Below are 21,113 nucleotides of genomic sequence, written 5' to 3'. Positions count from 1 at the left end.
AGAAAACTCTGCTCCTCAAACGCCTCGTCAGTAGTTCCGCCTTTAATTCCGTGACCTTGTGACATCACACTTTATAACGACCGTGTACTGATTTATGTCCAGCGGCTGGCTTGGCGCGTAAGAAATGATTTTGCACAGCTGCACTGTTGTTGGCAGCGCTGGTTCAGGCGTGTGTGGGCCGACCAATGAGAGCAGACCTTGTATTTGGGGTCTGAGGCCGATGTGTTTGAGCGTTAAAGCACGTAAACCTATGCAAGCAGTGAGCCAAAAATATGATTATTAACCTGAAAATGAGCAGAATGTCTCCTTTAAAAACTGATGAGAGGAAAAACACGTTTAAATCGAGGCACCTGAACCATTTACTGAGTCGTACAGCGCCACATTATCTGCTTCCTGGAGTAAATATCAGGGAAGGGGAGCAGTAAGAAAGTGCACACGTGAGAGACGAGGAGCAGAAATGTCCCAAAACGTTCCCGACATCAGCGACTTCTCCAACGAGCCCCCCCCGCCCCCACCCCGACAAAAGCAACAGGCAAAGGCACACTTAAGTGATAGTCAGAAGAATATGTTTAATAAAAATAATTAAACCTCAATTTCCTCTATAGAACTTCATAGAAAGTAATCCAATAAATTACAAATGACTTTTTAAGACGCGTTTTTTTCCTGCACTACATAAAGAATTATTTTGACTACACAGACCACAACTTGCAAATATCACAACTGTCCAATGAAAAAAAAAAAAAAATAATAATAATAATAAAAAGGACAAAAAAACTGACCAGGGTGACATTTAGGATATTATCAAGCTTGAAATAAAAATACAAAACCAAATGATGCTAGTTTTGTCATCTCAGTGATTTTACACGTTATGAAAACTGAAAGAAAACCTCCCTGTACAGCAGTAGTAGTAGTAGTGTGTGTTGTCATTTCCTCTTGCATATTGGTCATGGTTTGTTTGTTTTTGTTTTTTTTTAAACTTGTGTCCGTGTTTGACGCAGATTCAACACCGCTTTCCCCTAAAAGACGAGCAGTGCTTTTTTTTTTGGGAGTCCTTGTACAGTACAACCTAGAGAAGAACATTTAAAAAAAAAAAAAAAAAAAAAAGAAGAAGGAAAGCAAAATGAAAGCAAAAGAAAAAAGTCCAATCTTATGTCTAACATTTTTTTGTTTTTTTTTCCCTCTCCCCCGCCATTTGTGTCCTAATGAGGCTCAGCACAGTCGTCAATCCATCAACCCATCAAATCGCTGCGGGGCAACAACAACAACAACAACAAGAAAAAAAAAAAAAGTTGCAAAAAAAAGTAGTTCGATCAATCAGCAGAAGTAGCGATGGCTGGGTGTTTGCATAAGGGCACTACAAGTTTAAAGAGAGCAGAGGTGTAGATATACAAAATGACAGTGGCATGTTTTAAGTTCATTGCTCAGACATAGAAAAATACTGTACTGTTAGTTAGAATATAAAAAAAACGCAATTGCATTGCAAGCGAAAACCCATGACGAGGTCTATAGAGATATACAACAGGCATACAAGAAACAAAACCACTTTAAAGCAACAGTAGAAATCAAGACGTGGGGGGGCTGTTTCATGGTTTCACCCACCAGAGAACGATGCTACAGCAATACTTAAGAAACTAAAAACAGACTGAGTTAATTCAGTAGGGCTATTTTTCAATGCAGGAGGGGGAGGCGCTCCGTCGTCCCCCCGCGCTCCCCCCTCCAAGTCAGAACGGAAAGATCGCCTCGGGAAAAAAAAACATAAAAATCATCGTTGAAACGCGTATCTAACAGTCCGCTGTGTAACAGCAGTCCTAGAGCGAGCACTGTTGTGCAGGAGGAGGTTTACAAGAAGGTACTTCGGCTTGAGTGAAATCCAGTGTTTGTGTGTGTCCTGGTTACAGCTGAGCGTGAACATGCGCAAGAGATGATGAACCAAAAAAAAAAAAAAAAAAAAAATTGCACAAGCATGGACACTGAAATCTGAGCAGTCAGTCTGTCAGACAGAAGTTGAATGAGAGAGAGAGAGAGAGAGAGAGGTACAGGATAAGGGCACTTCTACATCTAGCTGAAGCTCCATTCATCAGCGAAACAGAGTCAAGGACAAAGTGAAAGACACACAAGCTGCTATTTTTCTTTTGAGCCATTTCTGAAGCTCGCTCCACCGGAACTGTGTAAAAGTGTAATACTCAGTCAAAAGACGAAGACGGTTTCTACAATCTTAGCCGGGGTTTCGAACTATTTTGTGCTTGTGCCAGGTGTAACGACTTTGGTAGACCGGCGGTCATGCAACACAGAATCCAAAAAGCTCTTCGCTTCCCCCCCCAAAATTCCTAATGAGCCCCGTCTGAAGGTCAAAAAACACTTTGCTATAACGATAGCTAGAAAGGTTTCCCCCCCCTCCCCCCCGCCTCCGTAAGACACAACATTCAGACTGGAAATTATGGAAGCAGTAGATAACACCAGGTGAGACGGAGCGGTCCAGCCAAACGAGACAGCACAGTGGAAGCTCTCGGTACAAAAACAAAAAAAATGGCCTCTGGTACACACATTCCAGCAGAGACGAAGAGGACATTGAAAAGTACACGGACAGCAAAGACAACACACCCATGCACATGTACACATCTGCACAGTGAAAGCCAATCCGTGTAGCACAGTTGAGGTAAGATGCAGTCGAATACGCCGGGGTTTTTTGTCGTAATAATACCCATGTCGTCGAGAAATCCTGAATTCTTCCTCTACACAGAGACGGCGGGAAAAACAAACCTCAAAACGGGTCAAAGGGCAGTTGTTTTTTTTTTGTTTTTTTGGCACACAGTAAAAAGGTTGTTTTTCTGTCCTCACAGCTAATGACACCGTTGTCAAAATCAACAGATGCGAAAGTGACCGTGTATGTGCCTACCGTGAGTAGCTAAAGTGCTCCTTGGACATGTTGCGACATGTTCTGTAAGGTGATGGTGAAAATAAGGAGTTGCTAAAAAAATTCGATATCCGTGTGAGAAATGAAAAAAAAAAAGAAAAGAAGAAAAAGAAAATAAATCACAGCAGACATTTAACTGAGATCTGTTTTCGAGGGATTTTTAAGCTTATGAGTTTGATTAAGAAAATAACACTTGTACAGATTTTTTTTTTTTTTTTCCCCCCCAGATTGAAACTTTTTCGGGGTGATTTCAGCTGAAATTAAAACTCTTCCAACATGATATGAAGGTGAGCGGAGAAAAAAAAAAAAAAAAAAAAAAAAAGGTAAGTGAGGCTGTGTGAGTTTGTGCACTGGGGGGTGGAAACATGGCAGACAGAGAATCTACAGCTTCAGTGACATTCATTAGCTGCCCAAGTTATTGCTGACATATCCAACGTATGATCTGCAAAGCATAAGTGTCAACGAACCTGTAAAAGTACTGACTATTTACAAGAGAAACCAAAGTGTTTTTGTCAAGTGTCATTCGCCCCAAACCCCCCGACAATCAAAATATATTAATAGTACAGCTCAACGAGCATGTTGATGTAGTTTCACTTTTTTTAATAAAATTAAATCCTGACATAATTACAATAATGCCTTTTTTTGTTGCAATTGTACATAATTGTGTGGTACAAGTTCACAGAGTTCAGAAATCTACTAAAGTCTGACATGCAAAATGTCTCAAAACAAAGACTGTACCTTGTGAACAAAAAAAAACTGAAATTTTATTTCAGTTCCTTTTAAGTCAGTTTTTCCTGTTTTTTTTTTTGTTTTTTTTAAGGGTTTTTTTTTTAAGGTTTTTGTAGTCAACAACATTTTTAGTTAGTTCTTATATTTACATGTAAAGAAATCGCAACATAAGTGCTGGAAAAATCCATATATATGTGAATATATGTATACATTTCTAGGCGATACATAAATAAATTTATAATTATATATTCATCGGATCAGTCCTCGTCACTGGAGTCTGAGTCATCTGAAGAGGAAGACGAGCTCCCAGACTCTGATGTCGACGACTCGGCTTTCCCAGAACCTTCGGGACCACTGTTTTCTTTTTGTTCTGCTGACTCTTCCTCCTCCTCCTCCTCTTCCTCTTCTTCGTCCAAAGCCTCTTCCATCTCCTCTTCGTCCTCCTCTCCGTCCTTCCCTGCCGCCGGCCGCTTTGTCTCCTGCGTCGATGGCTGGGAGAGGGCGGGCGGAGGAGGAGGAGGAGGAGGAGGAGGAGCGGGAAGGGTCGGGTCACTGTTTGAGCTCTGCTGCTGTGCGGCAGACACGGGAAGGTTAAGGCCTGGAGTGAGAAGCATCCCTGGGTAAAGCATACTGGAGAGTAACAAGGGGTTAAGAGACAGTTGGTGACTGGAGGCTGCAGACGCAGCTGAAGCACTTGGTGGGGCGGTGGCGGAGGAAGTGGAGCTGGAAGTGGAGGAAGGAATCGTGTTCAAGCCCTCTGTCCTTTCTCCTTTGGTGTCTGAAGTGTGAGGGGGGGCCTTAGAGGCAGATGGCTCTCCTGCTACACCGCTGCCGGTTACCTTCTTCTTCTCCTCAGAGCCTCCTGTGCTCTCCTGCGCAGGCTTCCCGAGCAAGCTGCTCATGCCCAGCAGGTTTGGCAATCCAGCCATACCAGAGAGCATCATGGGAAACATGGCGGCTAAGTTACTTGCGGCCAGGTTGCTCGCGTCGGATGGGAGCCCCATCAGGCCTGCGGTGAGCTGCAGGGACTGTAAGCTCTGGAGGTTTTGCTGGAAGGCCTGCAGGCTGGTCAGGTCCATACCAGAGAGGAGGCCGTTGGCCAGCAGGGGGTTCAGACCCAGGGCGGAGACGGCCTGGTTGGGCGCCGCTGCTGCTGCTGCCGCCGCCGCCGCCTTGGCCAGAGGATTCTTGGGTCGACGTCCACGCCGGCTCACCTCCTCAGGAACGATGGGTCCCGTCAGGATTCTGTCAAACATGCTCTCTGGGAGGTAACCCTGGAAGATAAAATGCAGGGTTAGACGTTTTACTCACACAGTTATCACAGGACGTGTAATGACAGTCATTCATCGCTTGTTTATCAGGTACACCTGACAAAAAAACCAGTGTAGCAGAGTAGCAGTAGCTGACTTCCAGTCTGACCACAGAACTGGACTTCTTCAGCAGCCCGTCTCGGCCGCCCTGACATATTCACACCAGCACACCACAGACTGATAGATCTCCGATGGCTTGTTAGAGTCCAGCAGTGGTTGGGATGTCATGGAGGGTGGTGTGATGCATCCAGTCTCATGTAGGTGGGTTCTAGAGGAGAGCTGGATGGCGAGCACGAGAAGGAGCAAACCTTAATGGATGTGACAGCGCTCTCCTCACAGAAATACCATGTAACCAGGCCCTTAGTGTCACCCTGGAACAGTTCCCGGTCTGTGACATGGAAATACTCGCGGAGGGTCTCCTCGACATCCTCAGACTAAACCTGTACAGTCCCTGTACTGACCACCTGTAGCTTCACTAGTGGGTTTTAGGTGGCCAGAAGGAGTATCAGGTGATGTTTTTATGTCTTGCTGCACTGTGCACACAAATAAAATGACTCGAATAAATACACTGAAATCCACACTGAGCATTTTAAGCATTTAAAGTGTGGCGAAGACATCGCTCACTCTCGACGTCGCAGCAGCAGGTCCCAATCCTACACCCACCAGCTCAGTATCAGCAGTACTAGTACTGTACGTTACATGGCGGTTACATGGCCAGGCTTAAACCAGGATTAAGATGAATGCAGCGAGACGTCCTCCTCTCTTCTCACTGCTCTGTTTTCCTGTCTGCCCGGGCCGGAGCGAGCCGGCTAATTCAAGCCGACTGTCCAATTCAGCCACATCGCAGTGAAGCAGAGCAAACTTGCGCTCCCTGAGGGCACGCTGACCGTTCGCCAGAGCCGTTCATCTGTCTTGTTGGCTGCAGACCTCTTGTTTCCCGTAATGATTGATGGGAGAAAAGGTTAACTTGTCCCGTCCCTCCTGTCCTCTCTCTGATGCTCACACCGGCTCGCTGATAGAGTCTCCATATGTCCGCTTTAATATGTGAACAACAACTCCAGCTCAGCGGCGGTATTCCAGGAACTTGTCATGGTAGTCGGCAACCACCGCACTTCAAAACTATCCAAATAAATAGTTCTGTATTACGACTGCACTTCCTCTGAAGTAGCTTTTGCTGGTGGACCTTGTAAAATAGCAACTGGCTGTGCATCGGTTCTAACACATGCAGTTTTGATCTGATCTGATGGATGTGTTATTTTGTGACTCACCGACTGTTTGACGACATCGGCCCATTCAGGTGGGACTCCGTATTCGGGGTTCTCCTGAAGGAACCGGCACAGATCCTTCAGAGGAGGAGCGAAGGCTCCACCGACCTACAGAGCAGATCACAGTCAACATGAACCCGAGTGCACAACACGCAAGATACATATTCTAGAAATATACCAAATTATCCCTTAGAGATGAGGTGAGAATGATGGTTTTTTTTGTGTCATTTTGAAGAAAGCATTTGAGGACAGGCGACACAAAAAAAACCACACCAAACACACACACAAACACACACCTTGCGTGCATTTCTCCTGTTGATGATCTGGACCCTCTCCTCTCCTGTGAGGCTGTTCACGTCGATCTTGTTGGGGTTCCTGCAGCGGTGCCGCTTCTGTTTGGGCCGGCCGTCCTGGAAGTGGAACTGCATTTGCATCTTATTTACCCCCTGGACAGGAAATGAAAAAAAATGTTTAGGTGTAAAAGAAAAAAAACTGCACAAACAATCATAAACGAAGAAAAATGAAAAAAATAAAAATCAGCTTACCGGGATAAAGGCTCCTGTGTCTGCCACGAAGCCCGGGTGCTCTCTGAGCCACTGTTCTAGATCTTTCCTCCTGGGAGCGTCGTCCCCGGCGAGCCGGGTGCCGTCTTTGAGGTTGATGACGGGGACCCGGCTCTCCGTGTCCCCGGGGATCTGACTGGAGCTCTGGCTGTAGGCCAGCGCGGGGGCCGCAGCCATGCCCACCTGACCAATACCACCCCAACCCGCGGGCAGCTGCTGACGGATGAGCACACAAAACGGTGTTTTATGTTATTTACAGTACAGCTCATTATATGTGAGACCTGCTTTTGCAAGGATCAGAAGATAAGTGCTCACCTGGTCTGGAACTGCAGGGACTCGACTCCTGTTCATGAATAACAGGTCCATCCCCTCCACGTTCTTCCTCCTTCCCCTTCGCTTCTTGACCACAGGCTGGCCGTCCAGTGCTCCGTTCAACCTCATCTGACCAGAGAGATCTTGAGGCGCTGCTGTGAGAAAACAGCCAGTTAGCTGTGAACTACTGAGTCGGTTTCAAAGTGCAATGAAGCTTTGAGATATGGAAAATCTGGATCTGGAAATATTTACACATTTACTTTCTGATTTGAATCGGCTTTTACAGATTTCCATCTCTGGTTTACTGATTATTTTCTGGAAAGTTCAGATGATATAGTTTAAAGCCAACCAACGCCTTTTTATTCCATAACTATCTTTACAAAAACTAGACTTTGCTGCCATCTAGTGGCAGCAGAGGCAAACAGGATGGCCTCATCTCAACACACAGCACTCGTCTTCAGGCATGGCTGAGTTCTGTATAAACACACCGGTCTGGTAGCTGCACTGAGGCTTGGTGATGTCGGCCAGGCCCGTGTCCGAGGCGCTCTGCAGCTCGTGAAGCCGGACGAGGTACTGCTGCTCCTCCGACTCCAGCGGCCTCTTCAGAGGTAGACCTTGTTTCTGGAAGGTCAGCTTGAGACCTCCCTCCTGCTGCATGCACGGACAAACAGAGGTGTTAGACGCACGTAGGCAGATGTATAGTGACAGGAAAAGCTAATTATAAACAAGGAGAAACTGTTGCTTAATTATCTTTAATCCCTTTTCAGATGGTTTATTATATATTTGGGCTTTTTTTCTGACTATTCAGAGATTTAAGGATTTAAGGACCTGGTAGATAACTATGTTACATAAAATCATCTCACTTACAAGAATTCTTTACAGGAACTATTTACAATATTACATTTATAAATGTAAGTATTTCCTTGTTAGTACTGGGACACGTAGACACACAGTGGGTAGTGGCTAGTAGGACAGCGGGTGAAGTCTTTTTCACAGTTTGGACTGTGCTGGGAAGCCATGCCAAAGAGATAGCTGCTGTCAGCGTATACAAACTTAAAAAAAAAAAAAAAAAAGGTAACAAGCAGCAGGTGTCGTGCTGGTAAAAAAAAAAAAGGGACAATTTTGGAAAAGATCCTGGTGAAAAAAAGCAACACGAAAGCAAGATGCAAATATTAAGCCTGTCAAGTTAATTGCCGCATTGCCAAGAAGCATATTAAAAAAAAACACCCACAGTCAGGGTCTCCATTTCAATCAGATTAGAAGCAAGACCTCTTCAGCAACGAGAGGCTGCAAACTGAACCTTATTATATTCTCATGACTGAGTGATTTGTGCTCGTGTAATCACAGCCTCAGAGCCCGATTCAAATTGAGTGTGTGGGAAAAAGAAAAAAAAAAAAAAAAAAAAAGAGAGGAAGGCTGCTATTAAATTAATCTCTCCTCCTGCCAGGCAGTCAAAACCGCTAATCATCCCCGAAAGGAAAGCAGGAGGGAAAAAAAAAAAAAAAAACAGAGAAACATGCTGAACGCGGCAGCTAGCAACCGGTCATGGCAGCAGAAGTGGAAGGGGGTCCTACGATTAGGGCGAAAGCGGAGGGAGGAGGGGGAAGAATGGAGAAATGAACATACATCGTTGAGTTTTACTGAGAACTCCTTGTTTTCTGCAACATGCTTGGTCACCTTTGACCCCTGTGGCGATGCAGAGGGGTCCTCGCACAGGCTGTTGGCATTGTCCAGCAGCTTGGTGGTGTAGAAGGAAGCCACCGCGCCGCCGGGCTCGTAGACCCGACGCGTTCCGGGCCACTTGCCCTTCAGCACCGCCTGGCAGATGCTGTCCAGGCGGTTGATGATCACACGGTCCTGAATTGACATCAGCACAGAGGATTAGCAAACTCAGATTGTCGTTTCGCTTTCAATTACAACTATGCTGCAGGTTCACAATCATCACAGGACAAAAACGTGTTATATTTTAAGATCAAATATTCCCCTTTCTTGCTGAATACGCCTTTTGAACAACTACAGGGACAACAATGGAAGAATTACGTGGTTTTAAAAATGGCTTCAGACAGCAGTTTTATATCAGCGCCACTAAACGGGGAGTGGATGTGTGCAGCAGCTCACCTTCGGCCAGTAGGATGCAGCGAGCATGTACCCTCCGCCCTGGAAAGGATGCGAGGAGTTGTTGGTGATGCCGTTCTCGGCCACGTGGGTGTCCTGCGTTTCGTCCTGCGTTGTGCTCAGAGACGCCACACTGTCCTCGTCGAAGGCCTTCACACTCGCCACTGCAGGCACTGAAGAAAAAAAGGACGGGACACAAACATTAGAGACACACCCAAACCTTTTTAATGAGCACATTAATAATCAGTATATAACACGGTCCAGCAGCAGAAAAACAATCAAATAATTCAGATATTTTACTTAATTTAAACTAGCTGGTTAATAATTTGGTGAAATATGTCCGCCTTATCAAAACGTATGAATTCCAGACTTTTTTGTTTTGTATTTCGTTAGTTACTCACCTTTCTTCTTCCCTTCCTCTCCCTCGCTTTCGCTGTCATCAGAAGACGAGGAGGACGAGGACGACGAGGACGAAGAGCCAGAGGAGCAAGATGACGAGGAGGAGGAGGAGCTGGATCCGGAATGTGACGAGGAGGAAGAGGATGACGAAGAGGAAGAAGAGGAGCGCGACGAAGAGCTGGAGGAGGAGCCGTCCGAGTCGGACTCGGAGCCCCGCCGGGCCTCCCTGCGGCTCCTCTTGCTCGCCTTCTTGGGTTTCCTCTCGGAGGAGTTGGGTGTGAGGGGTTTGGTTCGTGCTGCCACCATCTGCTTCTCGCTCTCCTTCACCTCAGTGATAGGCTTCTCCTCCAGACCTGTGGGAGTAGCTGGTGCTCGAGGAGGGCTCCATGTCTCCCCCGGCTTCTCCTTGCCCTCCTCCCCCTCTGAGGCTGGTTCCACCTTGGGTACAACCACACCGGGCTCTGTGTCTCTCTGGACAGGTGGAGGCAGTGGAGAGCCCGTCAATACTGAGCTGCTGGGCTGGCACTGAGGGTGTAGAAGCGGGGTGGATGTGCGTGATTGCTGCTGTGCAGCTTTAGTTTGGCTGTAGTTGCGTTGGGCAGCCATGAAGCTGAGCTCGGGGTCTCTGAGAATGTGGTAGTCTGTGCGGCTGACGCCGTGCTTAGCAGCTCCGATCAGCAGGTCGCGGTCATGGGTGCCGGCTTCCCACCAGACGGGTAAGTCAGAGCTCATCTGGCACAGCGGCAGGCGCTCGTAGAGCAACGAATGGCGAAGGACCTGTTCTCTCACCTGGCGAAGCAGCTCCACTCTGTACAGCGTGCGAGACGCTCGCTCCTCAGTGATGGGCTGGATGTTCAGAGACGGGTCGACCGCAGAGTCTGCAACAAAGACCGAGGAGGTGTGAGGGAAAAGTGCAGGAGGGAGAGGAAATAAAAGGCTGCTCTGCAGGCACAACCCGAAGACCTGTTTGTGCCGGAGTTTAAACATCACTCTGTTTGTCTTCCCACAAATGATTAACCTTATCAGCCGCTCTGCCTCGGTCCTGCAGAGCCAGCTTGTTTACTAAGGTGCTGCCGACCTCCCTCCAGAATAAAACCATTCACTGCCAGGAATGTGTGTAGCACATGCTACTGTACCTGGAGCTGCGTTAATAACATCATATTGAAAAAAAGCGTCTCCGGAGAGTATATAATAAATTTAGACTCACACAAGTATAAACGGACAATATATCATAAGATCCATTTCAGACACCGGTGCTGGACACACACACACACACACACACACACACGACACAGCATCCTCACTTATCTCACAAGCATCGATTCTTGTCGCGACCACAGGATCTAGCCGGGTGACAGAGTGTCTGCTGGTGACCGCTCAAAGTCAAAAACTCAATGTCGCCGTGGTCCAGACCTCCTCAGTTCAAGTGTATACAGATAAAGAGTGACAGTTCGTCTGCATGTGTGTGTGTGTGTGTGTGTGTGTGTTCACTTGTGAAAGATGTCTGACCTCCTTCTTTGGGTGGCAGGCGACACACCCTTCGGCACATGGCGGTAAATGCACACAGGTACTTCTGCAGGCTCTCGTCGGTCTTCTTGTGCAGCCGAGCCATGGCCCTGAACTTGGCCCAGTCGAATCGGCCGAGGTTGGGGTCGAACACGACGCCAAAGGTGGAGACCACGCGGTAAAAGTCGGCCTCTTCTCGCCGCGTCCATCTGAGGAGGAGAGAAAGACGTGCACTGTAGAAACAATCATCATTCACAATAATCTCTGTTCTTAACTAAATATTCCTCCGGACCTCTCAAAACCTCTAAGGTCCAATTTATTCTGCGACCGAACGCCAATCTGCTCTGTGTTCTGACCTTTGCTGGCGTTCGATCTTAGCAGCCATCTTGGGGTTGAGGGTGTCGTTGAGCGTGGCGGGCAGCGGGCAGAGCGGAGCAGACATCACCATGGTCTGCTGGGACTGAGACTGAGTCTGAGTCTGGTGGATCTGGAGGATCTGCCGGCTCTTGGTGAAGCGCTGGGAGGCCGTGATGAGACGCCTCAGCCGGGCTGTCAGCACCGAGGACGAGGGCCAGTAGATGGTTTCACCTTCTGTCGGCGGTACTGCGTCTAGATCGGAGTAACAGACCGCGCGGAGAACATTCAAGTTCCAAAAATCACTGGAACACATTCACGTTTTTTTTTTTTTTTGCTAACCTAACTAAAATTCAACAAGGTTTCCCAGATTTCTCCCACTTGCAGGAAGCCTGCATTTAACGATAATCGGCTGAGGATTACAAGCGTCTAATTCTCACCTCCGGCGTTGTCAGTGACAACCAAATCTCCAGGGGAAGAGGCGTCATCCTGCGTGAGAAGAGACTGTATGTTTATGGCAGGGTTTAATACATAACATGCTTCATCATAAACACAGACGTGTGCATCGGATTCACGTTTCCTGACCTCCATGTCGTCCTTCATCAGGGCCGGAGCGGGCTTGTACTCCGGATCGTCCACATCCCTGCGCAGAGTTCAAACATTCAGTCACGTTTCGGTTGCCGACACAATTTTCAAAACACAAATCTAAACTTGAGAACACAAAGGGGGGGCAACGTCATGTTTTTCAGGCTCAGCGGCAGTGCGATGGACCCACCCGTCCATGAAATCATTGCCTCTCTGTTCAGCAGCGATGGCCTTCTCGTCCGGTCGTCCCACGCGCTCTATGAAGCACAGGGTCGGGTCGGCGCGAATCGTGTTGTACTTCTCGTAACCTGGGAGCGCACGGGAGGAGAAACCAAACGCAGGAGTTAGTTCAGGATAATGCATGGAAACTTTTAGATTACAACGTACACAAGCTGGAGGATTTCCCACAATCACCTGATGTCAATGGAAAACACACACAAAGCAAACAAAGCGATCAGCTGCCACAATGTTTTCCTTTACATGATAGATAATATAATAGATAATAGCAGACTGTAGCTGGTAAATGTTTCATGTCTGGTACCGACTGTTCTCCCCTCTGTGAAGTGATCACAGACACTTTGGATGCACTAGTTGAGTTAAACTTTAGCGCCGTAGCACACGCTTCTCCTTTTGGGTTATCGAGGAAAGAGTGGAAGTTTTTCCTCACCGTGCTTGTAGATGCCCAGCAGCAGACACTTGTCAGCGATGGCATCCCACCACAAGGCCGGCAGCTCCGAGTGGTCAGGATCCGGCACCCAGATCTTTATCTCACTGAAGAGAAAGGAGGGGGGCAGGTTTGGAAACAAAAAACACGTCAGTGAGGCTTTGTCAGTTTACTGATCTCCGACGCTGTGACTGCTGTTTGAGTTTAGACACAGTTCCTCCATTGCAACATCGCGTGAGAACCAAGTAAATCTGGGAAAATGTACCGCGGCGAGAAGCCCTGAAGACCCAGAGCTCGGCTGATTTCTATTCTTTCATCTGAGACAAGATAAGTTTTCACCTTTGCATCCTCTTTTTTTAATATACTGTAATATACTGACTCATAATCTTAAATCGGGTTTAAAAAGAAAAAAAAATAATTAAATATTTCACAGATTATTTTCACAATGAACTGATTAATCATTTAGTCATTTGAATGTAAAAAATAAAAATAAAAATGCTCATCAAAGTGATGTTTTTTAATGGTTTCTTGCACAACCAACAGTCCACAACCCAAAGACTCTTCATCTACTATCATAACAGACACAGAACAACAAATCATTACATTTACTTAAACTGAATCACCATCAGAATAGATTCATTTTCTCTCCTCCGACTGCTCGGTGAATGGACTAATCACTGCAGAGTTTATCGTTGGTGCTAAACGTCAAACTGCTCCTCCGTTTAGAGCTTTTATTGTGATAAAACATAATGAGACTTAATAAAAGCCGTTCTATACTTTAGATGGTGATTTCCATGATAACCCCTTTTTAACAGCGCCGTATGATTGAAACGACAGAAGAAGAAAAAAACTTCCCATCTTCACCAGCAGGTGGAGCTCTGCCACCTTCTAATGCATTCAGCTGATCGGTTAGTTCTTGCTTCAACAGGTTGATGCAACACGCTAACGACTCGACTCGCCACTCAAGGAGGAAAAAAAAAAACATCTGAGGCGGGTTTTTTTACGTTGATATGGATACAATGCTGTCGCCAGTAATGTTGTATTAAAGCTGCTAAACCCACCTGACCCTCCGTGTGCACCGTAAATCCGGCTATTTCATTATCTGAGCAGGACAGGAACACTGCACTAGTCAGAGTGTTAGACACCATCTGCTGCGTCGTGGGGAAATCTTTTATATCCTTCGAAATTCAGGGTTCAAAGAGTCTCGAGCGGCAGAAAATGTAGAGTGCGTGAGGTAAGGTTAACGTCCGAGTAGCTCACCTGGCGTCCGCGCCGTCCAGCACCTTCTGGGCCTGGCTTCCTATCACCTCTTGTTTCAGGTAGTAGAGCATTCTGACCCTGAGCAGCACCCTGCGCAGAGAAAACCCACTGGTCACAAAAAAGCCCTGACCACGCACAAACGCTAGAGCGAGCAGAACCAACACACAGACACACACAGACACACACACACACACACACACACAAACACAGACACACACACGCACGCACACACAGACAGCAACCTGTTGAACACAATGCAAATGAGGGAAATCACCCACAATTCAGCTGTAACGCTAAAAGTTGACTGCTGTACACTCCAGCAACGAAAAACTGGATTTATCTGTAACATGTGCACTTATATTATATTCTAGGACTTGTGTGTGTGTGTGTGTGTGTTTTCAGCTACACATCATTAGCCGTACATGTAGCATACACGCTAAACCCGAGCGACAGATTAGGCGAATGTTTGTTACGCCGAGGCCCATGTCACGGTATCGATCTGGCAGGGAGGAGTCGTGAGCGGCTCGACTCGGCGAACCGTCCCTCTCTCTCGAGTCGTCGTGTGGTCGTGCTCTGGCACCAGATGAAGGCTGGGAAGCCGACGGCTGACAAGGTAGAGAGAGGCTGACTCACAGGGGAGACATTAGCTCTGTGATGCATGATCACACGTCGCAGCCAGCAGGCTTTTTGAGCGACAGTGAAGTGCTGGGAACTGTGGTGTGCCAGGCGCTAACGTCTGGTACGCCTTGAGATCTTTTTTTTTTTTTTTCTTCTTCTTTGCTTAATGCAGAAAAAGCTGTTCTGTGTATTCGTTTTCTGTCTGAACGCAGAATTATTTTCCTGTTGCAAAACGTGCAGCGCGGAAAGTTTCAGGGACTTCTTTGCATGAGAGGGGAAATTCTCTGAGGGGGATTTTTTTTTTTACATTTTTTGCTATCTGTCTTACAATTATTTTTTACATTAGACATTGTCAACTGAGCGCGGACACTCAGATTTACATATCCAGCATTTCTGTACGGTGACATTTAACCCCCGCAATTAAAACAACCGACTATTAACAGCATTATCCAGCAACCTGTTGCCAGACTGCTGGTGTTTTCAACACTGTATGTGTCGCCTGACTCTTCTTCTTCTTCTTCTTCTTCCTTTTTCGAAGCTTTCAAAAGAAGAACACTGTGTCACAGTTTTTCCTGGCGAGGTCTTTTCCTTTCAGCCAGTTTTTAAAACAAATTACCACTAAAGACTTCAATATTAATCTATCACCATCTATCACTTTCGGTGGCCTCTTCTCCTGCCAAAAAGCTCCTCCACAGTGCTGCTCTTCCTTCAAGAGCGCCGAGAGTTGCGAGCCGCCGCTATGAAATGTAACACGCCGGGCCATCCGTCTTTATCACGCTGTAATTTAGCTAAATATTGTTATAAATGGGCCCCAAAATCCTTCCCCAATGCACCGCGCTTCGAGACCTGTCCGTCTGTGTGAGTGATGGATATCTGCGGTGACCAGAGCGGACTTGTAGCTCTGGTAAATCAAAGTCTTGAACTTCCTCCCCCCCCCTCCTTCCCCTCCTTCCCCGCCTCCACCCTCCATCCTCCTGTGTGACTGGACCCGCCCAGGAGCAGCTGCCGCTTCCTCTGCCTGTCAGCACAACCCTTCATCACTCTCCTCCCAAGCCTTTGTTAGTCCGCGAGCGTGCGTGCGTGCGCGCGCGATGCCGGTTTCGCTGGCAGAGATGAGCTGCAGAGGATCTCGGCACAAGTCGCACGCAGTCTTTTTTTTTTTTTTTTTTTTTTCCCGAAAGCAAATAAGCCAAGTATGCATGACATGAGTGGCATGCAAAGAATCCCTCATGGGCTGTTCACACAAAACAATCCATCAAAAAAAAAAAAAAAAAAAAAAAAATGGCGTAACAGGGAGATTCTGAGTCACTGATGTAATTCTGATTCAAAACACACAAAACACTATGAAATTTTTATGCACTCTCTCAAAAACTGCATCCCACACGCCGAAGCAGATTTATTGATGACAGCTCCGCGTCTTTACTACGGCGCGTGCAGTAAAGGAATATGTGTTATTTATAAAGCGGAGAGCGGAGGCAGACTGCCAGAGGAGCGAGGAATTCGCAAAATGATCATCCGCGGCGATCGCGATTTTTTTTTCTCCGACCTGCGGGTCCCTTTCACACTTTTGGTAACAGAATCTTTTCCAACCGCTTCATGCGAGCTGCTTCATCGGTTTCCCGTGCAGGAGCTCTGTCCTACATGTACAGCCCCTGTGGTTCCCAGCCTCGCTCAAGAAGACACGCAAGCCAGGGCCAAGTCTGATGAACTCAAGCACCCCTTCATCATCATCATCATCAACAACAGCAGCAGCAGCAGTGGTAGTAGTTATGTTCCAGACGTGTTCATTTGAGCTCAGTTTGATCGAGTTTGCATCGGTGCTACAACTACAAAGCGGCAAAAGCTGGACTTTCTAACCATTCATCCATTTTTTTGTCATTTATTTCAACAGTTCTTTATTTCATTTAGCCAAGTATTTTAATCATTGAGCCATTACTTTCCCCTCATCCTTTATTTCTTCCAGTTTTCCTTTTCTTTTTTACCCATGACGATTGTACCGCCTTGTCTCATTTGCTAAAATAAATTGCAATAACGTCTAAATTAATTGTTATAGCGGACTCGATGTGTGTAATTTTTAATAAAATCTTTAATTACATTTTTAAAAAGTAGTTGAACGGCTCTAAGATCTACATTCTCCCCCCGCCGGCAACGCCAGAAGTGCCCCCTGGGGAACAAGTACCTCTGGCTGGGAGAATTACTGCTGCTGAGGAAGCCAGTGAACGCCTCCCCACCTCCCCCACCTCCCCCACCACCACCCCGCCCCGACCCAGCAGTCACATTCCAGGTCCTCACACTAAAAATGCACGAGTCAGCAAACCGCGCTGACTGTGTGTCCCCGTTCGCCCGGCGTGTCACACATCAGACAATCCCTGGATTCAGCACAACTGGACCGGGGGGGAGACAATGGAGAACTTTCTATGGAAGCTTCGGCGATCCGCGTCCAAAGCCCCACGGACACAAGCCCCCCCTTTTAAAAAGAGAGGCAGCCATCTATTTGGCTTTTATATCTCTGCAGCGTGTGTTTTGATAGAGGCCATCTTTTTCTTCCCCCCCCCCCCCTGCTGTCTGTAAATAAGAGAGATCTACGACGGCCATTAGCCGCGCTGAAAGTCTCGTTAAGAATCGCATCGTCGGGGGCCGGTCGCGACGTGACGCGCGTCCGTTAATGAATCAGTCGACTGTCTGCTCCGATAGATGTTTTTAGTGCCTCCTAATTACCGTGGCTTTGAGGTGCCACGGTTGAAATTTGAGTCAAGTGCAAATTGTATTTTCATGCACTCGGGGCTTCATTCTATTAAAAATAAACTGATACAATCTGTGCTGGAAGAGAATAATGACCACCTGCCAGTCGCTATAATAGCACGAGAGGTTTAAAAAAACACAGAACGCACACGTTCTCTCACCCACAAGAGATACAACAGCCCGACAATAGACTATTAGTCACCACGTGCACTGCGAGCAAGTTAAATGCTGGTCGTTACAACTGTCATGTTCACCTAATGACGCCGTTTGAGACGGTCAAAAATATTCATCTGTTGCGTTATGGTTGTGTCACACTGCGCTGTCACTGCTGTGCAGAAGCGGATCGCGGGGTGGGATGAGGGAACACCTACTTGTTGCAGTGGTGTTTGAGGTGTTTCTTGTAGCCGTCGTCCTGAAGCATGTGCTCTGGGTTGTGTTTCCGGAGCCATTCGGCTTTGTGGATGTCGAAAGAGCTCGACTGGGTTTTCATCTTCTTACCCTTCCTGCCCCGAGGGACTGGGGCGGACAGGCCTGTTGGAACACGGGGGAGACAGAGCGTTAAAGGTGCAGTAGAGGAAATTTAACGGTTCCCTAACTCCCACCTCCGTATGTGCCGTAAACTTCACACAATGAGTTGCAGTTAAATGTAGGCTGGCAAGGCCCGAGACTCACCCAGGTGATTCTGCAGCTCCTTGGTTTGTCCGTCCTCCGTCGGGGCGATCAGGTCCCACATGAAGCTCTTGATTTTGTCATCTCCGCGGTAATGGACCAGGCAGTAAGACAGCAGGGCCCTGCAGATGGACTCCACGTCCCACTCCGTCAGCTGCTTCTTAAAACGCCCGTGTTTGAGAATATCGTTCCAACGACCCCATCTGGACGAGAACACGGACGACGTTAGAAAAGTGGGATTTGAAAGCATCGCTTGTCAAGGTGTACTATCTGCAGAAAGCTTTAATTATTCAACTGAAAATATACGTGACGACCGCCTCGTCTCACCCGTAAACGAGCAGGTTCTTCTCCACTCTGAAGCACTCCGTGCGTCCGTAGCTGTTGAGGCGGTCGTGGTTTCGCCTCAGCTTCGGTTTGGTCTCGTCGCCCTCGCTTTCGCCCTCCGAAAGCTCGGCTAGCTCGTCCTTAGTGGCGCTGAACGGCCTCGTCTGCTTTCGGACACGAGGTGTGTCGATCACCAAGCTGTTCTGTAGAGAGAGGGGACGTACAGCATGTCAGCGAAAGGGCTTCGCGCATTTCCACACAACTATTCTTTCCCCGGTGCTCGGTATTAACTGTGCTGGAGAACTTACTCTGCCATTGACCATTTCCATGTCAATGTCTGCCTTTTTGGCCCATTTGTCCCAGAAGTTGGGGTCATCCAGAGAGATGTCTGTGCGGTTTCCAGATGCCACAAAACTAGCCTGAAAGCAAACATCAGAGTCGCATCAGACATCGCCTTTCATCACAAACTGCTCCAGGTTAAAACTTCAGATCAGCCAGTTGACCTGCATCACTTGTGTCGGAGCAGTTGTATTTATCGGTTTCACTCACCTTTGCGAAGGTGGATCCTCGTCCCTCAGACTCAATGGTGATGGTCTTCGTCCTGCGCTGGAGGATCTGGTCGATGTCCTCCTCGCAGAATTTGGCCCCTTCGTCCTCCTCGTCCATTATGGCCCCGTACGCGCCGCGTCGCAACAGATCCTCGATCTCCTTCTTCGACAGCTGCTGCTGCACAGCCTGAGAGGGTAAAGGGAAAAGGAAGGGTCAAGAAACTACGTAAAACTAAGAAAGGATACTGGCAAAACAGATTTTAAAATAGACCAGACGTGCAAAAACGACATAATGCACGACCAAAAACATAACTTTACACTTTTTCTAGAAGACGACAAGCCCTTGCCAAACGCACACAATGAAAGACAGACATGTTGCATTTTTAAAATCACAACATCAGCAGCCCTGTGTCTAACCCCAGCAGCTGTTTGTTATGCAAAACCCTTCAGTCAGACCAGATGTGGAAACCTGCTAATCGCTCAACCTCCTTATACTTCAGATAATTCTCAGAGGACACCAACCGCCGACAAACATCCACCTACACGCTTCACATGCTGTTGACACACTCCCTCACAGCGAGATTAGACTCTAATAGGATCGGTTACACTTCAAGGGGAAATTTGGAGAGCGAGCTCCAAGTTTGTCGGGTTTGTGAACAGTTCCTTTTTCTTTGGCTTTGGCATCTTCTCGTTGTCTGCCATCTGCTACAGTTTTTCCTCTGATGTCATTTAGGCCCGACTGTATTGGAAACCGTTGACTTCTGTTATTGTTAGAAAGACACTTGGAGGAAAAATCTTCTGTGTTTTATTTTTAAAAACTTCGGCTCGTTCTCGCAGGGTGACATCAGGAGGGTGTTCGGCGAGCGAGTGCGAGAAAGCGCGTTCATCATCTCGTCTGACTGAAACTGCGTCATGAACGCCAAGTGTGATTTTTCCTTCAACTATATTCAAGTCTCTACCTGGGATTTTAAGATTTAAATCTACCTGATGCGATGCCAAACTGAGAGGGAGAATAGAGGGCGTTTGTGAAATAATCAAAAAATAAAGAGGAATCAAGAATAAGAAGAAAACATGGAGACTGCAACAAGTGTTAGTAAAAACTGTGCGCGCTGCTGCTTCATAATTATCCCAGCGCCGCACCGGGCTTTTGCCGTTTCCTGCTTGTTTTTGTGTGATGATTCGATGATGAGATGGTTCAACTGAAATATTTCATGTCCCCGCCAAGGTCAGCCTGTGAATTCATCACAAGCGCTGTCTGCAAACAAACACACCCCCCCCCTCCCCTCCCTCCCCCCTCCCTCCCCCCTTTGAAAAATTAACTGAACATAATTTACACGACTAAATGGTTTAATTCCCCGTTTCTATTCCAGACAAATTGGACAATTCTCAAACTCACCCCTCCCCCGGCGCCTCCTCCCAGGCTGTTGTCGCGGCCACTCATGCTCTGCAGCACGGCTTTGTCCAGGCCCAGCTTGAGGCTGGCGCGATCAAACATCTCCCGCTCGTACGAGTTCCTGGTGATCAGGCGGTACACCTTCACCGCCTTGTTCTGACCGATCCGATGGCAGCGAGCCTGGGCCTGCGTAGGGGAGGAGAAAAATGGAGTGAAGCGCACTAAATATACATTTCTTTAATTTGACCCAAATGTCACCCGGTACCGAATGACTGCATCTGTAAAAATCATTGGAATTTGCAGGTGCTGCTGATTGGACGGAGTGTAAGCACGATCGACGGTGAGGAGACTTGTTGGCTGGTGCTCACAAGAGCAGATGTCACACAAGAGACGACGATCGGAGTGCCAGAATCGTCCGATGCCAGAAACATTAATGCTACAAATCTACGGTAGTACTGTGCATCTGCTGCTAAGACAGTGTGTGTGGTTGTGTGTGTGTGGTTTTGACGTACCTGCAGGTCGTTCTGCGGGTTCCAGTCAGAGTCAAAGATGATGCAGGTGTCTGCGGCTGTGAGGTTGATCCCGAGGCCGCCAGCTCTCGTGCACAGGAGGAAAACGAAGCGTTCCGATTCGGGCTTACTGAAGCGGTCGATGGCTGCCTGCCGCAGGTTCCCGCGAACGCGGCCATCTATCCGCTCATACAAGTACCTGCCAGATCAAAAGAAAATACCCATGATGCGTGCAGAAAGCAATAACTTCGCTTTAGGTTAACGCTTTATCAACGCCACATTTTGGTGAATCGTGCTTTTAAGAACTGGTTTTAACTGAGGCATAATTTTTGGA

General features: G+C 47.4%; 1 protein-coding gene across 12 annotated transcripts in view; it reads right to left on the bottom strand.

Annotated features, from left to right (window-relative positions):
* Nucleotides 1-549: 549 nt before the first annotated feature.
* chd9 (chromodomain helicase DNA binding protein 9) overlaps nucleotides 550-21,113 on the bottom strand; it is a 75,502-nt gene continuing 54,938 nt past the window's right edge. For 6 of the 12 annotated variants that reach the window (XM_030413815.1, XM_030413816.1, XM_030413826.1 and 3 more), the window contains 23 exons: nucleotides 20,783-20,978; nucleotides 20,274-20,456; nucleotides 18,879-19,064; nucleotides 18,638-18,748; nucleotides 18,333-18,532; nucleotides 18,009-18,208; nucleotides 17,708-17,867; nucleotides 13,977-14,066; nucleotides 12,720-12,823; nucleotides 12,243-12,360; nucleotides 12,053-12,110; nucleotides 11,908-11,956; nucleotides 11,470-11,722; nucleotides 11,117-11,322; nucleotides 9,610-10,485; nucleotides 9,212-9,381; nucleotides 8,720-8,950; nucleotides 7,582-7,744; nucleotides 7,097-7,248; nucleotides 6,764-6,997; nucleotides 6,515-6,664; nucleotides 6,222-6,326; nucleotides 550-4,917 (listed from right to left, as the gene is read on the bottom strand). In XM_030413815.1, the coding sequence (XP_030269675.1) occupies nucleotides 3,901-4,917; nucleotides 6,222-6,326; nucleotides 6,515-6,664; nucleotides 6,764-6,997; nucleotides 7,097-7,248; nucleotides 7,582-7,744; nucleotides 8,720-8,950; nucleotides 9,212-9,381; nucleotides 9,610-10,485; nucleotides 11,117-11,322; nucleotides 11,470-11,722; nucleotides 11,908-11,956; nucleotides 12,053-12,110; nucleotides 12,243-12,360; nucleotides 12,720-12,823; nucleotides 13,977-14,066; nucleotides 17,708-17,867; nucleotides 18,009-18,208; nucleotides 18,333-18,532; nucleotides 18,638-18,748; nucleotides 18,879-19,064; nucleotides 20,274-20,456; nucleotides 20,783-20,978 (5,212 nt within the window). In that variant the 3' untranslated portion in view covers nucleotides 550-3,900. The remainder of the gene's footprint in view (nucleotides 4,918-6,221; nucleotides 6,327-6,514; nucleotides 6,665-6,763; nucleotides 6,998-7,096; nucleotides 7,249-7,581; nucleotides 7,745-8,719; nucleotides 8,951-9,211; nucleotides 9,382-9,609; nucleotides 10,486-11,116; nucleotides 11,323-11,469; nucleotides 11,723-11,907; nucleotides 11,957-12,052; nucleotides 12,111-12,242; nucleotides 12,361-12,719; nucleotides 12,824-13,976; nucleotides 14,067-17,707; nucleotides 17,868-18,008; nucleotides 18,209-18,332; nucleotides 18,533-18,637; nucleotides 18,749-18,878; nucleotides 19,065-20,273; nucleotides 20,457-20,782; nucleotides 20,979-21,113) is intronic. The other 6 variants (XM_030413819.1, XM_030413817.1, XM_030413820.1 and 3 more) reach the window with 6 other exon arrangements.

This window comes from Sparus aurata, chromosome 4, assembly GCF_900880675.1.
Source record: "Sparus aurata chromosome 4, fSpaAur1.1, whole genome shotgun sequence".
Classification (NCBI taxonomy): domain Eukaryota; kingdom Metazoa; phylum Chordata; class Actinopteri; order Spariformes; family Sparidae; genus Sparus; species Sparus aurata.
Note: the sequence above shows the minus strand (reverse complement) of the source record. Positions and strands in the feature narration are given on the sequence as shown.